This window comes from Mixophyes fleayi, chromosome 9 (genome assembly GCF_038048845.1).
Source record: "Mixophyes fleayi isolate aMixFle1 chromosome 9, aMixFle1.hap1, whole genome shotgun sequence".
In the NCBI taxonomy this organism is placed as follows: domain Eukaryota; kingdom Metazoa; phylum Chordata; class Amphibia; order Anura; family Limnodynastidae; genus Mixophyes; species Mixophyes fleayi.
In genome coordinates this window covers 83,727,953-83,744,268 of record NC_134410.1, presented here as the reverse complement: position 1 = coordinate 83,744,268, position 16,316 = coordinate 83,727,953, and the positions used below count along the sequence as shown (strand labels likewise).

The 16,316-nt window shown below is 45.7% G+C and overlaps 1 protein-coding gene across 1 annotated transcript; it reads left to right on the top strand.

The window, feature by feature from the left end:
* Positions 1-8,525: 8,525 nt before the first annotated feature.
* On the top strand, positions 8,526-8,963 carry LOC142101839 (uncharacterized). The gene has a single exon (XM_075186278.1). It carries the CDS (start codon positions 8,526-8,528, stop codon positions 8,961-8,963), a length of 438 nt encoding a protein of 145 aa, XP_075042379.1.
* Positions 8,964-16,316: the final 7,353 nt, after the last annotated feature.

The window sequence follows — 16,316 nt, the reverse complement described above, 5'->3', positions numbered from 1 at the left end:
AGAGGGGGTGACAGGTTTAACCTCCCCTGTAGACGTGAAGCCTTTTGGATTTTAAACTTAAAACTTTGTCGCCAAATGGTTTCAACGACTGCATAGAGCTAAATAACTTGTGATATTTTGTATGCAGGTCGTTAAGAATAATGTTGGAAGCATAAACATTACTATCTAATAGCCATAATGATCATATGAGTGTATAGAAGTAATATATTTGTGATCCACTGAATGAAGATCAATGTGAAGGTTTAATAGGTTTAATACTAGAAATGATAGGGCTGGAACATGGATGGGGGACCTCGTGCAACAATCAAGTGCGGAGTCCTCTAGGAGTTTAATAATATATTTTTTCAATAGCATTGGGCTTTCTTTATATTCTTCTATCTTTTTACAATAATGGTTTATAATCTATATTTGACTTGTGTACTCCACTATAGGAGAATTTTTGCATATTGAAATATTGATGAGGTATATGGGTCGGCATTTCCACTAACTTATATCAAATTACATATTGTATAATTTATACATTGCATATCTTAGCTTATGCTGCAGAAATATATTTGTTTCTGTTTAGCAACTACTTGTGAGAAATGTTATTAAAAGATCCTGCAGACAGAGACCATGGATCAATTGGACAGTAGTACGCATAATACAGAAGTTTTAGTATTATTCTTTGGACTTCGGAGATACAAGCGGGATCAGTCAGATGACCATCAGGGACTGATTGTAATTAAACAAGTAATTGGATATCCGTGGGATTATTTAAACACCTCCAGCACCTCTGCAGATTCAATTCGCTTCTGAGGAAACGGCTATTGCCGAGAAACACGTCAAGCTTTTACCTAGGAAGTTCATCCAGGTTTTGAATCATCATTGGCCACAAGATCCCGGGGACTTTTTACAATGCTCATTCGATTTGGTACGTACCATACCTCTCACGGTGTATTATAGACGATCATTCTATTCATGCGTAGCTACACAAGTGTAGCTACACAAGGATAGTGTAGCTACACAAGTGAACAGGTAATTTATACTTTCTTCACTGGCATAGCTGGACATTCTTCAGGTGGAATCCTGTAAGCGAGACTGATTATACATCCATTCAATCTTGCCAGCTAATACAAATTTGAAGTATTATCTATTGCCGATTACATCTGGATGCAGATTTAAAATCTGTACTAAGAAAGTAAATGGTTTGATCGATTCTACTTGGAACTATTCCATTGCTATATTAGCATCAACAGCGGGACAGCTGAATACAATATCAAGAGGTCACCCGATCTATCTTCACATTACCCCACAGGCTGGAGACATGTGTATGACTGTGATACATCTTTGAAGTCCCGTTCATGCAAAAGGCATTAATTACAGTTTATTTGCATCAAGCCTTTTTGAGGCTGCTACATCTTTGCCAATACTGTATTTTGACCTGTTCCTTTACAAGCTTTGTTCCATCGGATTTTAAATGTCTATCGATGTGCATATCAGTACCATTGTATAACGAAGGTTAATATAGCTGTATACATATAGACAATTTCTCTATGGTAGAGACAGTCTAATGTGCTAAGATTGTTGTCTTCCCCTGGTATCTATGGCCATATACCGGATTATATGTTTTTATATTTGTATTTTAATAAATAAGTGAAGTGTTCATACTAGCGCCTGATCCTTTTTTATCTGTTACATTCTATCATACATACATGGTATCCTAATTTTTGGGGCAGCTGTATGCACTTCTTAGGTCCACCTTAGCGCCCTATTTTGTATATTTTAATTTTGATTTGATACCTGACTCAAAAAAAATATATAAAAAGTAGGAGGTGTCGATAAAGGCCCGGTCACTTAGTAATGTTTTGAGCCACTCTGGGCTTTTCGCCCATGTCATAACACACCCTTGGCTAGAGACGCTAGATTGCTTGACTTCTCTTCATGTCTGGATACTGAACAAGGCTATCGACCCACCCATCTCTACATCTCTAAGCACTGACACCATTTGTCTCCCCTTGGCAATGTAAAGATGCCCCTGGAGAGTAGTGCCCCCGACATTGCTGTGCCCCTGGAGGGGCTGAAAATGTTCCTGTGCCCGTGAAGAGGGCGAAGACGTCCGCCATTACTGTGCCCCCGGAGCTGATGCCCGAGAAGCGGGCGAAGATGCCCGCTACCGCCGTGTCCTTGGAGGGACAGAAGATGCCCCTGATTCCGGTGCCCAGCAAGAGGGTGAAAAAAAAATAAACTACTTACCCGTCCAGCGCTCCAGCGGTGGTAAGTATGGCTTCATCTTTGCAGGTTCTGGCCGCGGAGGAAGGATGAGCCAATCGGGGCTCATCTTTCCCCACTGGGCAATCGCACCCGGCCGTTTAAAAGATTGGCGCCGACGCGAGCCAATCAGCGCTCGCGCCGGCTAATGACATCACGCCGGCGACTATATAAGTTGCTGGGTGGCACCATTTTACGAGAAGAGAGTCTGCGGCAGAGAGAGAAGGACGTCGGGGGACGTCCGGAGTGGAAGAAGAACAGCGGAAGCCGCCAGAGCAGAGATCGTCGCCTTGTAAGGGCTGAGAGCGCCCCCGCCTCGGGAGCATCCAGAAGACCCGCGCCGAATGGGAGAAGAGGCACCGCCAGCTGGAGGGTCTGGAAGATCCGGAAAAGAAGGCAGAAGACGGCGTGGCAAGTTGAGTATCCTGCGCAGAGCAGGTAAGTACCCTCAACGTTCAGTCGAGCACTAGGCCCGTGGCCACGGTCGGGAACAAGGCCCGTGAGGACATTGACTTAGGGGCACAAGGCCCAGGGAACTGGGCACTAGGCCCTTATAAAGTAGTGGGCCAGTAGGCCATATTGATAAAGAGCACAAGGCCCTGTTAGTTAGTTAGGCAGGGGAGGCTCAGAGCCCCCTGTTGTGCAAGGGCACAAGGCCCTTAGGTAGTTAGTGGCCTAGAGGCCATAGGAAAGGCCACAGGGCCTTGGCAGGGGCTGGTAGCCCAAAGGTTGAAGAAGGGCACAAGGCCCTAGTAGATAACTAGGAGGCCACAAGGCCTAAGTAGATAGGGGCTAGTGTCCCTAGGTAGCAGGGCACAAGGCCCTAGTTAGTGGGCTCAGAGCCCTGAGTTAGAGAGGGGGCTGAGGCCCATGGGCAGAGCACAAGGCTCTGTAGGCAGCTGTGCACGAGGCACATGGTGTGTAGGGCAGAAGGCCCTGGTGGTGTGATAGAGGCGTGAGAGCCTTGTGACTATAGGCGCGGTCCTGTGTGAGGTGAGCAAACGCAGTTAGGAGGTACAATAGAGCGGAGGCTCCTGTGGTGCTGTAGCAACCGGCTGGTTGGTTAGCAGCGGTGTGCTCTGGTGAGTAGCGTACAAAGTACTGTATTACTGTATTCTGTCTGTGCGGTGAGTATTGTCTGTATTACTTTAACTTTGGGTGTGCTACCTAATTGTTTCCAGGGGCAAGACGTCAGGCCCCCATTAAAGGTAGGCTCTTGTTCCCTGTGTTTTCCTGTACTAACCCGTGCTAACCCGTGCTTTGGGGACAAGTGTAGTTACCAGCTTACACATAGTCAGGGAAGAACATACATAGTTTTCCCGTCCCTTAGGTCCCTGGGGTCACACTGGTTTCCAGAGGGGGTGACTGAGTAAGTCAGTGGCAGTTCAGCACAGCTCAACGCAGTTCCAGGGGGCGTCCCGTGGTTCTGGTTGAGTGTCCCAGTACTCTGTTCCGTGCAGGTTCCCTGGCGGTTCCGGAGTGGGATACGTGTTCGATATCTGGGTGCAGGCAGTTGGGCGGTTCAGTTTCGATCGGCTGTTCCAGGCGGCAGTCTGTACGCAGGTTAGTGTGCTGTTCCAGTGAGCCTCAGTCGGGCCTGGTGCAGCCGGTCCTTAAGATCCGTGGGTGACCCCATAGCAAGAAGGCAGCTTCTTGGTACGGCCTGGGTGAGGGGGTTAGGAACCGCCCTCCGGTTTAGTCCGTGAACACCGGCTGGTGTTCCCCGTAGTGGTTAGTGAGCAGTTCCGTTAGTGCACCACACCTAGTTAGTCATAGTTGTTTGACTTGGTTGCGTTGCCGACCATTAGAGCGTTGTTAGCGTCGGGTCGCTGTTGTAGTCAGTTTAGTTTTGTGGGTGCCCATCTTAGTCTCACTGAGAGTGCAGAGGGAGGCTGTGTGTTCCTTGTCATCCGCAGGTGTCGGGGAGGTGCAGGAGAACCGGATCGGAAGTGGGAGTGTCCTGGTGAGTATCACGCTCGATTTCCCCCTTTCGGTTAGGCCCTCACTGGGTGGTGTGCGATGTTCTTGAGGCTGGACTAGTCCTGCTCTCAAGTGCCTGTAGTCTCCCGTGCCTTGGCAAGAGCAAAGTGAGGAGGCGGCAAGGGAGCTTGGACTGAGAGTGTCCTTGTTCATTGCCGTATTCTCGGACAGCCCTTACCTGGTAGGCACGGCCGTAATCTCTGTCTCTTTCTTAGAGGGATGTGGTTGGAGGTGACAAGGGTTGCGGCTGCGGATCTGCTGGGATCGGGTAGGAGCTGGGATATCGGAGGTGGACTGGAGGTGACCATCGTTTACAAGGTAAGTTCTTTTCTTTTGTGTTGCGTCTGTCCTGTTCCCCGCAGGTGCTACAGCAACCTGAAACTTTCTGTACCAGTTCAGTGTGACACATTTTCTCGACTAGATTCTATCCTATAGTTGACACGATGGCCCAGTGGAAGCACACAAATACCAAACCCATACCTGCAGTGAATTACTTCAAACATGTGGGGACTGGCAGGGAAAAGAAAACCCCTTCCTCACCAGCGACTTCATCTATCCTGGAGGTTGGGACCCCCCGGGCCTCTGAAGTAATATACTCTCCTTCGACTTCTTCAGACCATATGGATCTCAATGCCCCCCTAATGGTTGGCACCATGCAATTGATGATATCTAAACAAAATGCGAAACTAATCAGTGCTATGAAAGCATCTATACGAGAACTTAAAGAAGAAATTGAAGAAATAGGCGATCGCACTAATCACCTTGAACAAAAAATTGGTGAGCTGGTCCCCTCTCACTTATTAAATGCATATGATACCCTGCAACAGGAACTAGCTTCCCTTCGAGAAAAGATGGCAGACATGGAGGATCTCTCTAGGCGTAATAATGTTAAAATCAGAGGTATTCCAGAAATAGTCTCCAATGCGGACGTCCAATTATATGTCATGTCGTTGTATCTAAAGCTTCCATCCTCGCCCACGGACCGGGACCTCCGTATTAATAGAGTTTATAGATTGCCGAAACCCCGGACCTATGTGGACTCCTCTCCTAGGGACACACTCCTCCGGATGCAATTTTTCAATCTGAAGGAACAACTCTTGAGTGGCTAGGGGAGCATAAAATACGGAAGTCCTTGCTGACATTCTACCTGGACGTCTCTTCAGCCACTATCCTGAAAAGGAGATCTTTTCATGTTGTAACTACTGCACTATGGGGCAAATACATCCCTTATCGCTGGGGGTTCCCAGTCAAGCTCATCGTAGAAAGGAATAATTCTACCCCTATCGTTACTACCCCTGGAGAGGATGGGACATTGTGCCCGCATTGCTACTGAGTGGTCGACGGTGGAACAGACCAGCTCCAGAGATTGAGGCCATCAAGTTGCTACTCCTTCTCTCTTTTACAGGTGATCATTGGGATTGTGCTGTCACACGCCGGGGACCCGCTAGCCGGGACCCGGCTTACTTAACTCTCCGGCGCTCCGACGGAGTACTCCTGGTGGGCCGCCATCTTGGACGGGTCTGCGCATGCGCAGACCTGATTTCTGTTTTAAAGGCTTTCTCAGCCTCCTATTGGATGGAGAATCTCCCTCCACTATTTAAACCTGCCTCTTCCTCTCCTCTGAGCCTGTTCTTAGGTTCAGTTGGGATTTTCCTAGTGAATGTCTCCTCCAGTCTGAGCTGCTCCAGGCTCCATACAGTTTCTGCCATCCCAGCGATCATCCTGCAATCCACAGCTGCTCCATACAGCTTCCCACTATCCCAGCGGTCATCCTGCAATCCGCAGCTGCTCCATACAGCTTCCCGCTATCCCAGCAGTCATCCTGCAATCCGCAGCTACTCCAGGCTCCATACAACTTTCCGCCATCCCAGCGGTCATCTTGCAATCTGCAGCTGCTCCATACAGCTTCCTGCTATCCCCGCGGTCATCCTGTAGTCCGCAGCAACTCCATACAGCTTTCCACTATCCCAGTGGTCATCCTGCAATCCGCAGCTATTCCTGCTCCATACAGCTTCCGCTATCCCGGCGGTCATCCCTGCTACCCGCAGACCATCCCAGCTTCACGCTGTTCCGCTCTTCCTGCGGTCATTCTTGGATCCATTAATCTCTAAACTCACTGAACTCCGTGGAACCTGCCCCAACTACCAGAGGACCGCAATCTGCGCGGCGGTTGCCGCGAAGTCCATACCACCATGCAGCGGTTCCTGGTGAAGGCCAGCCGCTACGTTAGACTCAGCGCCTCTGGTGAGAGTTAGTCTTGGCAGTTCAGGGGTCTGTATTCCAGTTACCGTGACAATAAGAACAGGCCATGATGGATCCCTCCACGGAGCCCTCAGAAAAAGATCTACTCCAGCACTTTGTCTCCCGAGTAGAACAGCAGGATGCAATACAACGACAATTATTGCAGTGCTTCCAAGCCTTGGTCACCCGTGTGGATTCTCTGCAAGTCTCTGCCACTCCTGTCGTTGAGGATCCCCTGTTGCCGCTCAGCCCACTGAGCACCTTTCTGCATCTGCCCCGTCTACTCTCCGTCTGCCTTCTCCTACTCAAATTTGAGGTAGATCCGAAATCCTGTCGGGGCTTCCTCAATCAATGTTCTATCCACTTTGAGCTTCAACCTCAGAACTTCCTCACTCATCGCTCCAAGGTTTGGCTTGGGCCTCCCCCCTGTGGGAGAGAGACGACCCACTTCTGAGCGATAGCGCCGCCTTCATTGCGGCTTTTCGAATAATATTCGACGAACCCGGTTGGGTTTCCTCAGCGGCCTCCAGTCTCCTCCGGCTCCGTCAGGGTACTCATTCGGTAGCTCAGTATGTAATCCAATTCCGCACCTTAACCTCAGAACTCCAGTTTAATAATGATTCCCTGGTGGCCGCCTTCCGGCAGGGTCTTTCTGACAAAGTCAAGGACGTTCTGGCTTCTCAAGAGCTGCCTTGGACGCCCTAACTTCTCTGTGTAACTGGGTTGATCTGAGGTTCCGGGAGAGATCTTCGGAGAAGGAATCTTCCTTCCGCCCCTCCACCAGAATGGCACCTCGGTTCCAACGCCCGTTATCTCCCGTGGAGCCCATGGAACTCTGTCGTTCTCGCCTAACTCCAGAGGAACAAAAGCGCAGACCGAGAAACAAGCTTTGCATCTATTCTGCTGATCCGGGCCATCTGCTGAATTCGTGCCCCAAGAGTCCGGGAAACTTAAAACCCTAACCTGCTCTGGGGAGGTCAGTCTAGGGTCTTCCAAATCCTTTCCTATTTGTTCTGGCTCTAAAACCTGTTCTTTTCCCGTGTCCATCCTGGTCTCCAGGAACTCGTTTACTACTACTGCACTAGTGGATTCCGGGGCAGCAGGCAACTTCATATCTCAGTCCCTGGTTACTCGGTGCGCTTTACCCGTTATTCCCCTGGAGAGGGCCATTGTAGTTACGGCCATTAATGGTTCACGGATACCTAGAGGAATTATTACTGGACGCACTCCCCTGCTCAGCCTTCAAGTAGGAGTTCTACATCTGGAACAAATCTCCTTCCTGGTCCTACCTGTTGCTACCAGTCCGCTCATCCTGGGCTTACCCTGGCTTCAACTTCACTCCCCGCAAATAGATTAGTGTTCGCCACAAATTCTCGCTTGGGGTTCCGCCTGCCATCAGAGATGTCTTCCTCGTATTCTCCCTGTCAATGTTGTTACCCCACTTCCACGAGGTCTCTCTCCTCAGTACGCTTCCTATGCTGATGTATTTGATAAGGCTCACTCTGAACACCTTCCTCCTCATCAACCTTGGGATTGTCTGGTGGTTCTACAGCCCAAAGGTTGGGTATACCCACTTTCGTTGCCTGAGACCCAGGCAAAGTCAGACTACGTCAAAGAGAACCTCCACCGCGGATTCATCAGGCCTTCTACTTCTCCGGTCGGAGCAGGCTTCTTCTTCGTCAAAAAGGACGGTGCCCTACGACCGTGTATCGACTATCGAGGCCTTAACGCCAGTACAGTCAAAAACCGCTACCCCATACCGCTTATCACGGAACTCTTTGACCGTATCAAGGGAGCACAGATTTTCACCAAGTTGGACCTCGCGGGGGCCTATAACCTCATTAGGATCAAGACCGGCGATGAATAGAAGACAGCGTTTAACACCCAGGATGGTCACTATGAATACCTCGTTTTGCCGTTTGGATTGTGTAACGCCCTGGCCGTCTTCCAGAGCTTCGTGAATGAGATTTTCCGGGACCCCCTCTACGTTTCTGTGGTCGTCTATCTGGACGACATATTGATATTTTCTCAAGACCTCCTTTCTCATCGGAGACATGTGGCCGAAGTTCTTCTCAGACTCGGACAGAATCAACTATTCTGTAAATTGGAAAAATGCTCCTTTTGAACTGCCACAAATTTCCTTTCTGGGTTACCTGGTCTCTGGATCCGATCTCGAAATGGACCCTGAGAAAGTACGAGCTGTCTTACAATGGCCACTTCCCACAAGCCTTAAAGCTATCCAGCACTTTTTAGGCTTCGCCAATTATTATCAGCGCTTCATTCAAGGTTTCTCCACCATTGTTTCTCCCATAACTGCCCTCACCCGCAAAGGGGCCAATACTAAATCCTGGTCTCCCGAAGCCTTACGGGCATTCCAGTTTCTAAAGAACGCTTTCTGCTCTGCTCCGGTGCTTCAGCAGTCTGAGACGTCTCGCCCGTTCTTTCTCGAAGTCGATGCTTCCAATATCGGCATAGGGGCCACCCTGCCCTAGAAATCTGGACAAAATAAATTCCATCCCTGCGCCTTCTATTCCAGGAGTCTCCTGCCAGCCGAGAGGAAATATACCATCAGAGATAAGGAATTATTAGCTATTAAGGTGGCTTTGGAGGAGTGGCGATAACTCCTGGAGGGAGCTCTGTATCCAGTTACTATTTTCTCTGACCATAACAATTTGTCGTATCTACACTCTGCTCAATGTATGAACTCTCGGCAGGACCGTTGGTCATTGTTTTTATCCCGCTTCAAGTTCATTTTCACCTTTAAACCTGCCACCAAAAACAAAAAAGCTGACGCCTTATCTCGGGCCTTCATTCCTACCTCTGACTCGGAAGAGCCCGCTAAACATCCTCTCTTGGACCCTATATGTGTGCAGTTGTCTGCCTCTACTCCCTGTACTCCACCTGTGGGTAAGACGTTTGTTGCTCCCGCTCTCCGAAAGAGGATCCCCTCTTGGTATCACGCTTCTCGTTTCTCTGGACATGTTGGAGCCCGGAAAACCCTGAAGATCATATCCAAAAACTACTTGTGGCCTACTGTTCAAAATGACGTAAAGAACTTTGTAGCTGCCTGTGGTACATGCGCCCAATCAAAACCCACCCATCAAGCTCTGGCAGGTCCTCTCCAGCCGCTATCTATTCCTTCTCAGCCTTGGTCCCACATTAGCATGGACCTTATTACGGACCTCCCTCCAAGCAAGAGATTCAACACTATCTGGGTCATCGTAGATAGGTTTTCCAAGATGGCTCATTTCGTTCCTCTGGTGGGTCTGCCTTCCTCTCCTGTTCTAGCCAACCATTTTATCAAGGAGAAGTCACATCTTGGATAGCAAATGGGGTAGTGGTGGTCTCGCAGGGCAGGGGGGGCCCTAGATGCGAAATGGGTCTCCTGAAGTGCCATCACATCTGCTCTAAGGTTGAGAAAAAAAATGAAGGGCTAAACGCCTCTTGGTCGCGGAGAAGGCATTTGACAGACTCTACTGGGGATATATGCAGCAAGTCTTGCTGAAATTTGGGTTTGATGGCAGTATTCTAAAGGCGATCCTAGCACTTTATAATGGTCCGTCTGCCAAAATTTTTAGCTATGGTCTTCTTTCTGACAAATTTGGCCATTAAGCCATTGGCCATTGGCAGAAAGCATACGCTGTTCCACTGCTTACAAGGACTTCAGCTTTCGGGGTACCAACCATGGTCTTCGTCTGTTTGAGGACGAGGTGCTTTTCTTTGTGTCCATTCCGGAGACCTCATTACTGGAACTACATAAAATTCTAGCCTAATAAAGCCAGGCGTCGTCCTACAAATTAAACGCCACTAAAATTGAAGTCCTCCCTCTGAACCTCCTACTAGACTACTTGATCCACTTGTAGCATTAAATATGCCTGGAAGGCACATTTACTTTCTTACCTGGGGATACACATCCCGGCGAACATCTCTTATGTGTTCGACATTAATTATCCGTTGCCGATAGCCCAGATCACCAGGTTATCAACCACTTGGATAAGCTATGACGACTCCTGGCTGGGTAGAGTAGCTGTGTTCAAAATGTTGTTGCATTATAAACTCATGTATGTTTTAAGAACTATCCCTTCCCTGCTTTCAAGAGGTATATGGACTCACTCCATTCCCTCATGCTCAAATACGTCTGGAAGGGTAGGCCCACCAGACGTATCCTTTGCCCGAATGGCCCTACCTAATCTGGTGAAATACCAAGAGGCATGCATTATATCTCAGTTACGAGATTGGGCTCTCCCAACCCGCCACAAGCCCTGTGTTGATCTGGAACATGCCCTTCATCCTTACTTTCCCATAGCTGATCATATATGGCTCCCTGATTTCTTGAGATCTCACCCCCTATCCATTCGGGATGCACAGAGAATTTGGGATAGGACAGTGGTTACCTCCTCAGATTTTGTTCCCCCAACCAGAAATATCTCTCTCTCCAGTGTTTCCACGCTTATCCCTGACCTCGACCTATCTGACTGGCTCTCAGAGAGCTTTCACTCCTTAACACATTTATTTGGTGTTGAGGGTCTTTGCTCCTTCCTGCAGTTGCAGGACAGCTTTGGCCTTCCTTCTAAAGATATTTACAAATACCTGCAGCATTGGATCACTGACCTTATTCGTCGGGCCTGCCCACTGAGCCAACCCCCACCCCTACTCTATTCTAAATTGACTAGAGGCAACAACAAAGGAGGCATTACATTTGGGTACACTCATCTCACTGCTCTCCCTGCTATGACTAAACATACCTCTCAGACAAAGTGGGAATCTGACCTTGAGGTATTTCTCTCTTCAACCCAATGGAATCACATTTTCAAAAATTTATCTAAAATGTCTAAATGTACTAACCACCTAGAAATGTTTGTGAAGCTTCAATATAGGACCTACCTAACCCCATCCTGCCTACATAAGATATGGCCCTCTCACTCACAATTTTGCTGGCACCAATGTGGGGCTATTGGAGATGCTTCTGATGAAGCACTCAGAAAGCAGTAAACGTGGAAATGGCAAAGTTCTTTTATTCTTCCGCAATGCTCTGCATGAGTCTTAGTTCTAGGACAGAGCAAGACTGCCTCTTTATTCAATGAACACAGATTATATACATAAAAATCCACCCCTTCTAATAGACATCACTAATCATATCATATACTTTGAAATAACACACTACAGTTTGTGAAGAAATCAATTATAAATGCTTTTGACAGATATTTCATCAAACAGAAAACCTATATGCTTAGGTCAAGGGGCATATGTGACCTTTTACATTCCTAACGCTCATGTCTACTTAAAACATCTGGGGGTAAATGTATCAAACTGAGAGTTTTCCGGCGGGTTTGAAAAGTAGAGATGTTGCCTATAGCAACCAATCAGATTCTAGCTGTCATTTTGTAGAATGTACTAAATAAATGATAGCTAGAATCTGATTGGTTTTTCAAACCCGCCGAAAAACTCTCAGCTTGATACATTTACCCCCTGGTATCATTCAACATCCTGTATACAATGAGGCCCCCTATTCATTCTAAGACACATAGAAAGCATTTAACCCTTGTACAGAATTCATAGAAATACAGACAGTTCAACTATTCTATCTGAACACATATAATACATTAATAATATTTTATCTAACTTTTATATTTGTACCATAATTTATTCTATTACATCTTCCATGTGTTCCATGGTCATGCCCGGTATTTCATCCGTCTTGGCTAGAAGTTTTTTGACTAGCAGAACAAGTCACCAAGGTACAACTAACTCCATACCTGCTCACAGCCCTCCACCACTATCTTGAACAGGTACTAAAACACAATAGATATTTGTGTGGTCATATCCTTATCGCGGCCATGGCAGCATTTGCACAACACTGGAAACAACCATCCCCTCTCCAACATTAAGTCCATCTGTCCACCTAAATGTTGAGTTCAAATTGAAATGGTTTTTACAAGAGCAATAATCTTTTCAATGTAATTGGAAAGCTTATAATAGATAATGATGAATTACGTATTTATTGCAACCACTACGCATGTATTCACATCATATGTCGTTTATATTTGAAAATATGCCCATTTATGTTCTCTCTTTAAACGTTATCTGATTTTAAGTAGGGAGTGGGATATGTATGCTTTTTATGTTCTATATGAGTGTCTATATGTATATATTTGAAATAATTTTTGACTATGTGTCTATTTTTGATACATGAATAGACACAAGTCTATTCATGTCTCCATAGGAGTTGTCTGATTTAAGTTAAGGAAAATTATATATACATTTTTATATATTATCATTTTAAGATTGACTACATGTTATGCATAATTATATTTTATATAACCATTCCTCTATATTGTCGAAGTCAGCAAATTGGATAAAGTCATTTCAATTAATATCGAGCAAACTTGGTTGTCTTCGTCTGAAAAGATGCATAGAGCACTCCACGGCGTGGCCACAACACGTGGCGATAACAGTATTTACACACATTCACACAAATACACACATTTGTAAATAGTACACATTAATTGTAGTTGCAACACATAGTTATTTATGTCGAAATATAGTAGTATTCATGCTTAACAATATTAGTTATATGCATGTTAGTAAAACATATGGTTCAGGTTAAGGGAAATGTGTCATGTCTGATATCATTTTAACCCCCTATTCATCAGCAGCTGTCCGGATTATTCTGCGAAGATATCGCACATTGCATACTCTAGTTGTTGATGTTAGGGAATAAACCTTTAAAGTGAAACTGACTATAAAAGGCTAATAGACTAGTTGAGACTGGAATATTGGCGGGAAAGTCAGAGCACATCCCCTGGAGAGATGACCCCCACCTTTGGATATTTTTGTTTGAACTAGCCTATGATCTGCAACACCCTGGACCCTCCTGAAACCTGGACCAATAGAAGCAAGCCACGTCATTTGTATTGTTTCACTGTATTTCTATCTGCATATAAGCAGGAGCTTTTCATCTAGTGTTCAGTCATCTTTGACCACAGACTTCAGACCTGAATGACTGTTTACTGGATCCAGAGCGCCTGCAATAAGTAACTGCTGTACTTATTATCATTTAACTTAAATTATTCTGCTACTTTTTGAAAATAAATATTTGTGCGTTGGAAACACAAATCGAGATTCGACAATCGTTATTGGATAGCGACAAAACGTGCATAACAATTTAGGGGCTCGCAGCGGAAGTTACGCTACCGGACGATACGCAAGACCAGTGGATTTCGGTTCCCCAACAAAGGGTGGAGACGCGTCATATACGGGTAAGAACTCAATGTGTTCAAAACCTGTTTATTACTCTGTGTTGTGAAACCGAATATCCATTTTTGCATAATCTAAAGGAGTGCTAACTTGAATCTAGGGACAAAAGAGAAAACTGTTTCTTTTTATTGTCATATTGCGTTTTAAATGTATTGCATTGCTTAGCGTATGTGTACTTCCTGCATTGCGTATGTGAACTTCCGGTATTGTTGCCACGTGTTTAAACAGTCGTGTTCATAGTCTGTTATATATGCATAGTGTAATCACTTGGTAAAATCTCTGAAAAGATAGTGCCATTGTTTGGGAAATTTATTTTCTGCGCAGAAAAGGTGTATCTGTTTGTGAATTGTATGATTTTGAAGTGAAAGTTGATTTACTGTTGAAAGATACAGGGATATCAGTTGCTGTCTGACGAGGCGGGCTGAACAACCGAGGTTTTTGAAACGTACTCCCTAATAGTAATCGCAAAGTTTAGCGATGGCTAGTATCGCTAAGCGGTGCAATTGGACCGCATGGTTTATTGTGCAACCGTGATTGTGAATTGTGTTGAGCTGCGGGAGGAATTACGCTGGTAAGGCAGGTAAACTCCGATGCTACCAGCTGTAATATACTCGACAGATTTTGTGTGTTGAGCCAGGATATCGAGGAGCTGATATTTCTGTTGTCCACAGTGATATTTCTGTGTTAGGAGGTTCGTGGCGTAGCCTTATTAAATCGTCCACGGTTAGGAGGTGTGTGGCGTAGCCTAAATAAATCGTCCACGGTTAATCTCTAGTAGGCTCTGTTTGAAACGAGAACAGTTAAAAAGGCCCTGTTTGCATAGCGTTGAGAAAAAGGTTGTTTTCACAATGAATGTGAAGAAAATCCTAGAGGCGGTTGATGCTGTACTGCCTAAGGAAGGTCCAATTGGTTCTGCGAGGTCCCTTATGTTTAGAAAGTATGGTGCATACGCAAAAGTGTAATGCGACAAATGGGTCAAGATGACCAAGGATTGTGTGAAACCTTTCCCAAAGATTGGCACATTTGATTCTGAGGTACTAAATGATTAGAAATAAAGTTTGGTTGATTAAATCAACACAATTAAGAATTGGACATCATGACTGTTTCAAACTGTGGCTAATGGAAGGCAACACGTGGCAAGGCAGCGCATGCACAACGGAAGAAGACGTGGCAAAAAGCACGCGCACAACGGAAGTAGCCATTGAGAAGCGTGGAGAACTTAGCGCAAGCGCGCCCCTGCCACCCTATCTGGTGTGGCGGGGGAATTTGCTAAGTTATATCCTGTTTTAAGTCAGTTTAAAACAAGTGTCTCTGAAGAAGAGGATGAACCCACTGTAATTTCAGCCACGTTCCATTATAACTGAATTCCCAGATCCCAGAAAAAAGTTGGCTAAGCGTCAGAAATTTATTAAAGACTTAGGAAACGCACACGAACCAACCAATAGGGATTGGCGGGTAGTGTTGAGGGCGTGTCTTCCTCCCAATACTAACATACAAAAATGTATTAAAGATTGTTTGTTGGAGGAAGACGACACTGTGACAGATGAAGGTAATCAAGAAAATATTGAGAAAATTACCTCACAATGAGCCATCTATTTTCCTGTTGTAGTAAATTGGAGTAAGATTTTCCCCATAAAACAAAAAGATAGTGAAACTGCAGCGGACTATTTTGCTAGAGCTCTTACATCAATGATGCAGTTTACTGGAATAACGGATATAAATGAGATCCCACATCATAGGGAGGTGGCTGTAACAGTACTTATGGACGGTTTAAAGGAGAATTTAAAAGCGAGAGTACAAACCTCATTACCTAATTGGAGAGGCATCACAGTAGATTCTCTTAGTCTGCTGTGGAGTATGACAAAAATATTTTTAGAAAGAAGGAAGAAAACAGTGATAGGTTAATGATGGTAAGTATACAAGCTTTAGAGGGAATTCATACACAACCGCAAACATACCAGGCACACAACACAGGTAATAGGGCAATGATATGTTACCACTGTCATAAAGAGGGACACATAAATAGAACTTGTCCAGAAAGAAGAAGAGAAACACCTAGGGGGGGAAAGATCACATAGATATCCTTCAAGGAGGAATTCACATAAACTAGAGGACTCCCACCTACCAGCACATATAATCGCATCAAATGCTGCGCGAGAAAGCAATAGTCAGCGCTAGGGGTCAGGTCATACCTGTAGTCTACAGCCAGTGAGGTTAACAGAGAGTCTGAGGGAAGAACCAACAATGATAGTTGACATATCTGGTAGGAAACAAACTGTTCTTGTAGATACAGTGACCAGTAAAACTATTCCAGCTATGGGGGTAACGGGAAGAGTGTTGCATTATCCTTTAACTAATCCCACAGAATTTACTATCGGGCCTCTGCATACCAAGCATTTGTTTCTTTTGGCTGCAGCAGCTCCTACTAACTTGCTGGGAAGGGACTTGTTATGTAAAATGGGATGTCATATACTGTACTCCAGATGGTGTATTCCTAGATATACCAGAGAAGGTCGCACATGAGGTACAGGATATTTTAGACACCCCACAAAAGTTAATGTTGCACTCTACTGTTCTAGAACAAAGTC

Excerpts from the sequence above, each read along its gene's own strand:
- LOC142101839 (XM_075186278.1), top strand. The coding sequence starts at position 8,526 with ATGTGGCCGAAGTTCTTCTCAGACTCGGACAGAATCAACTATTCTGTA.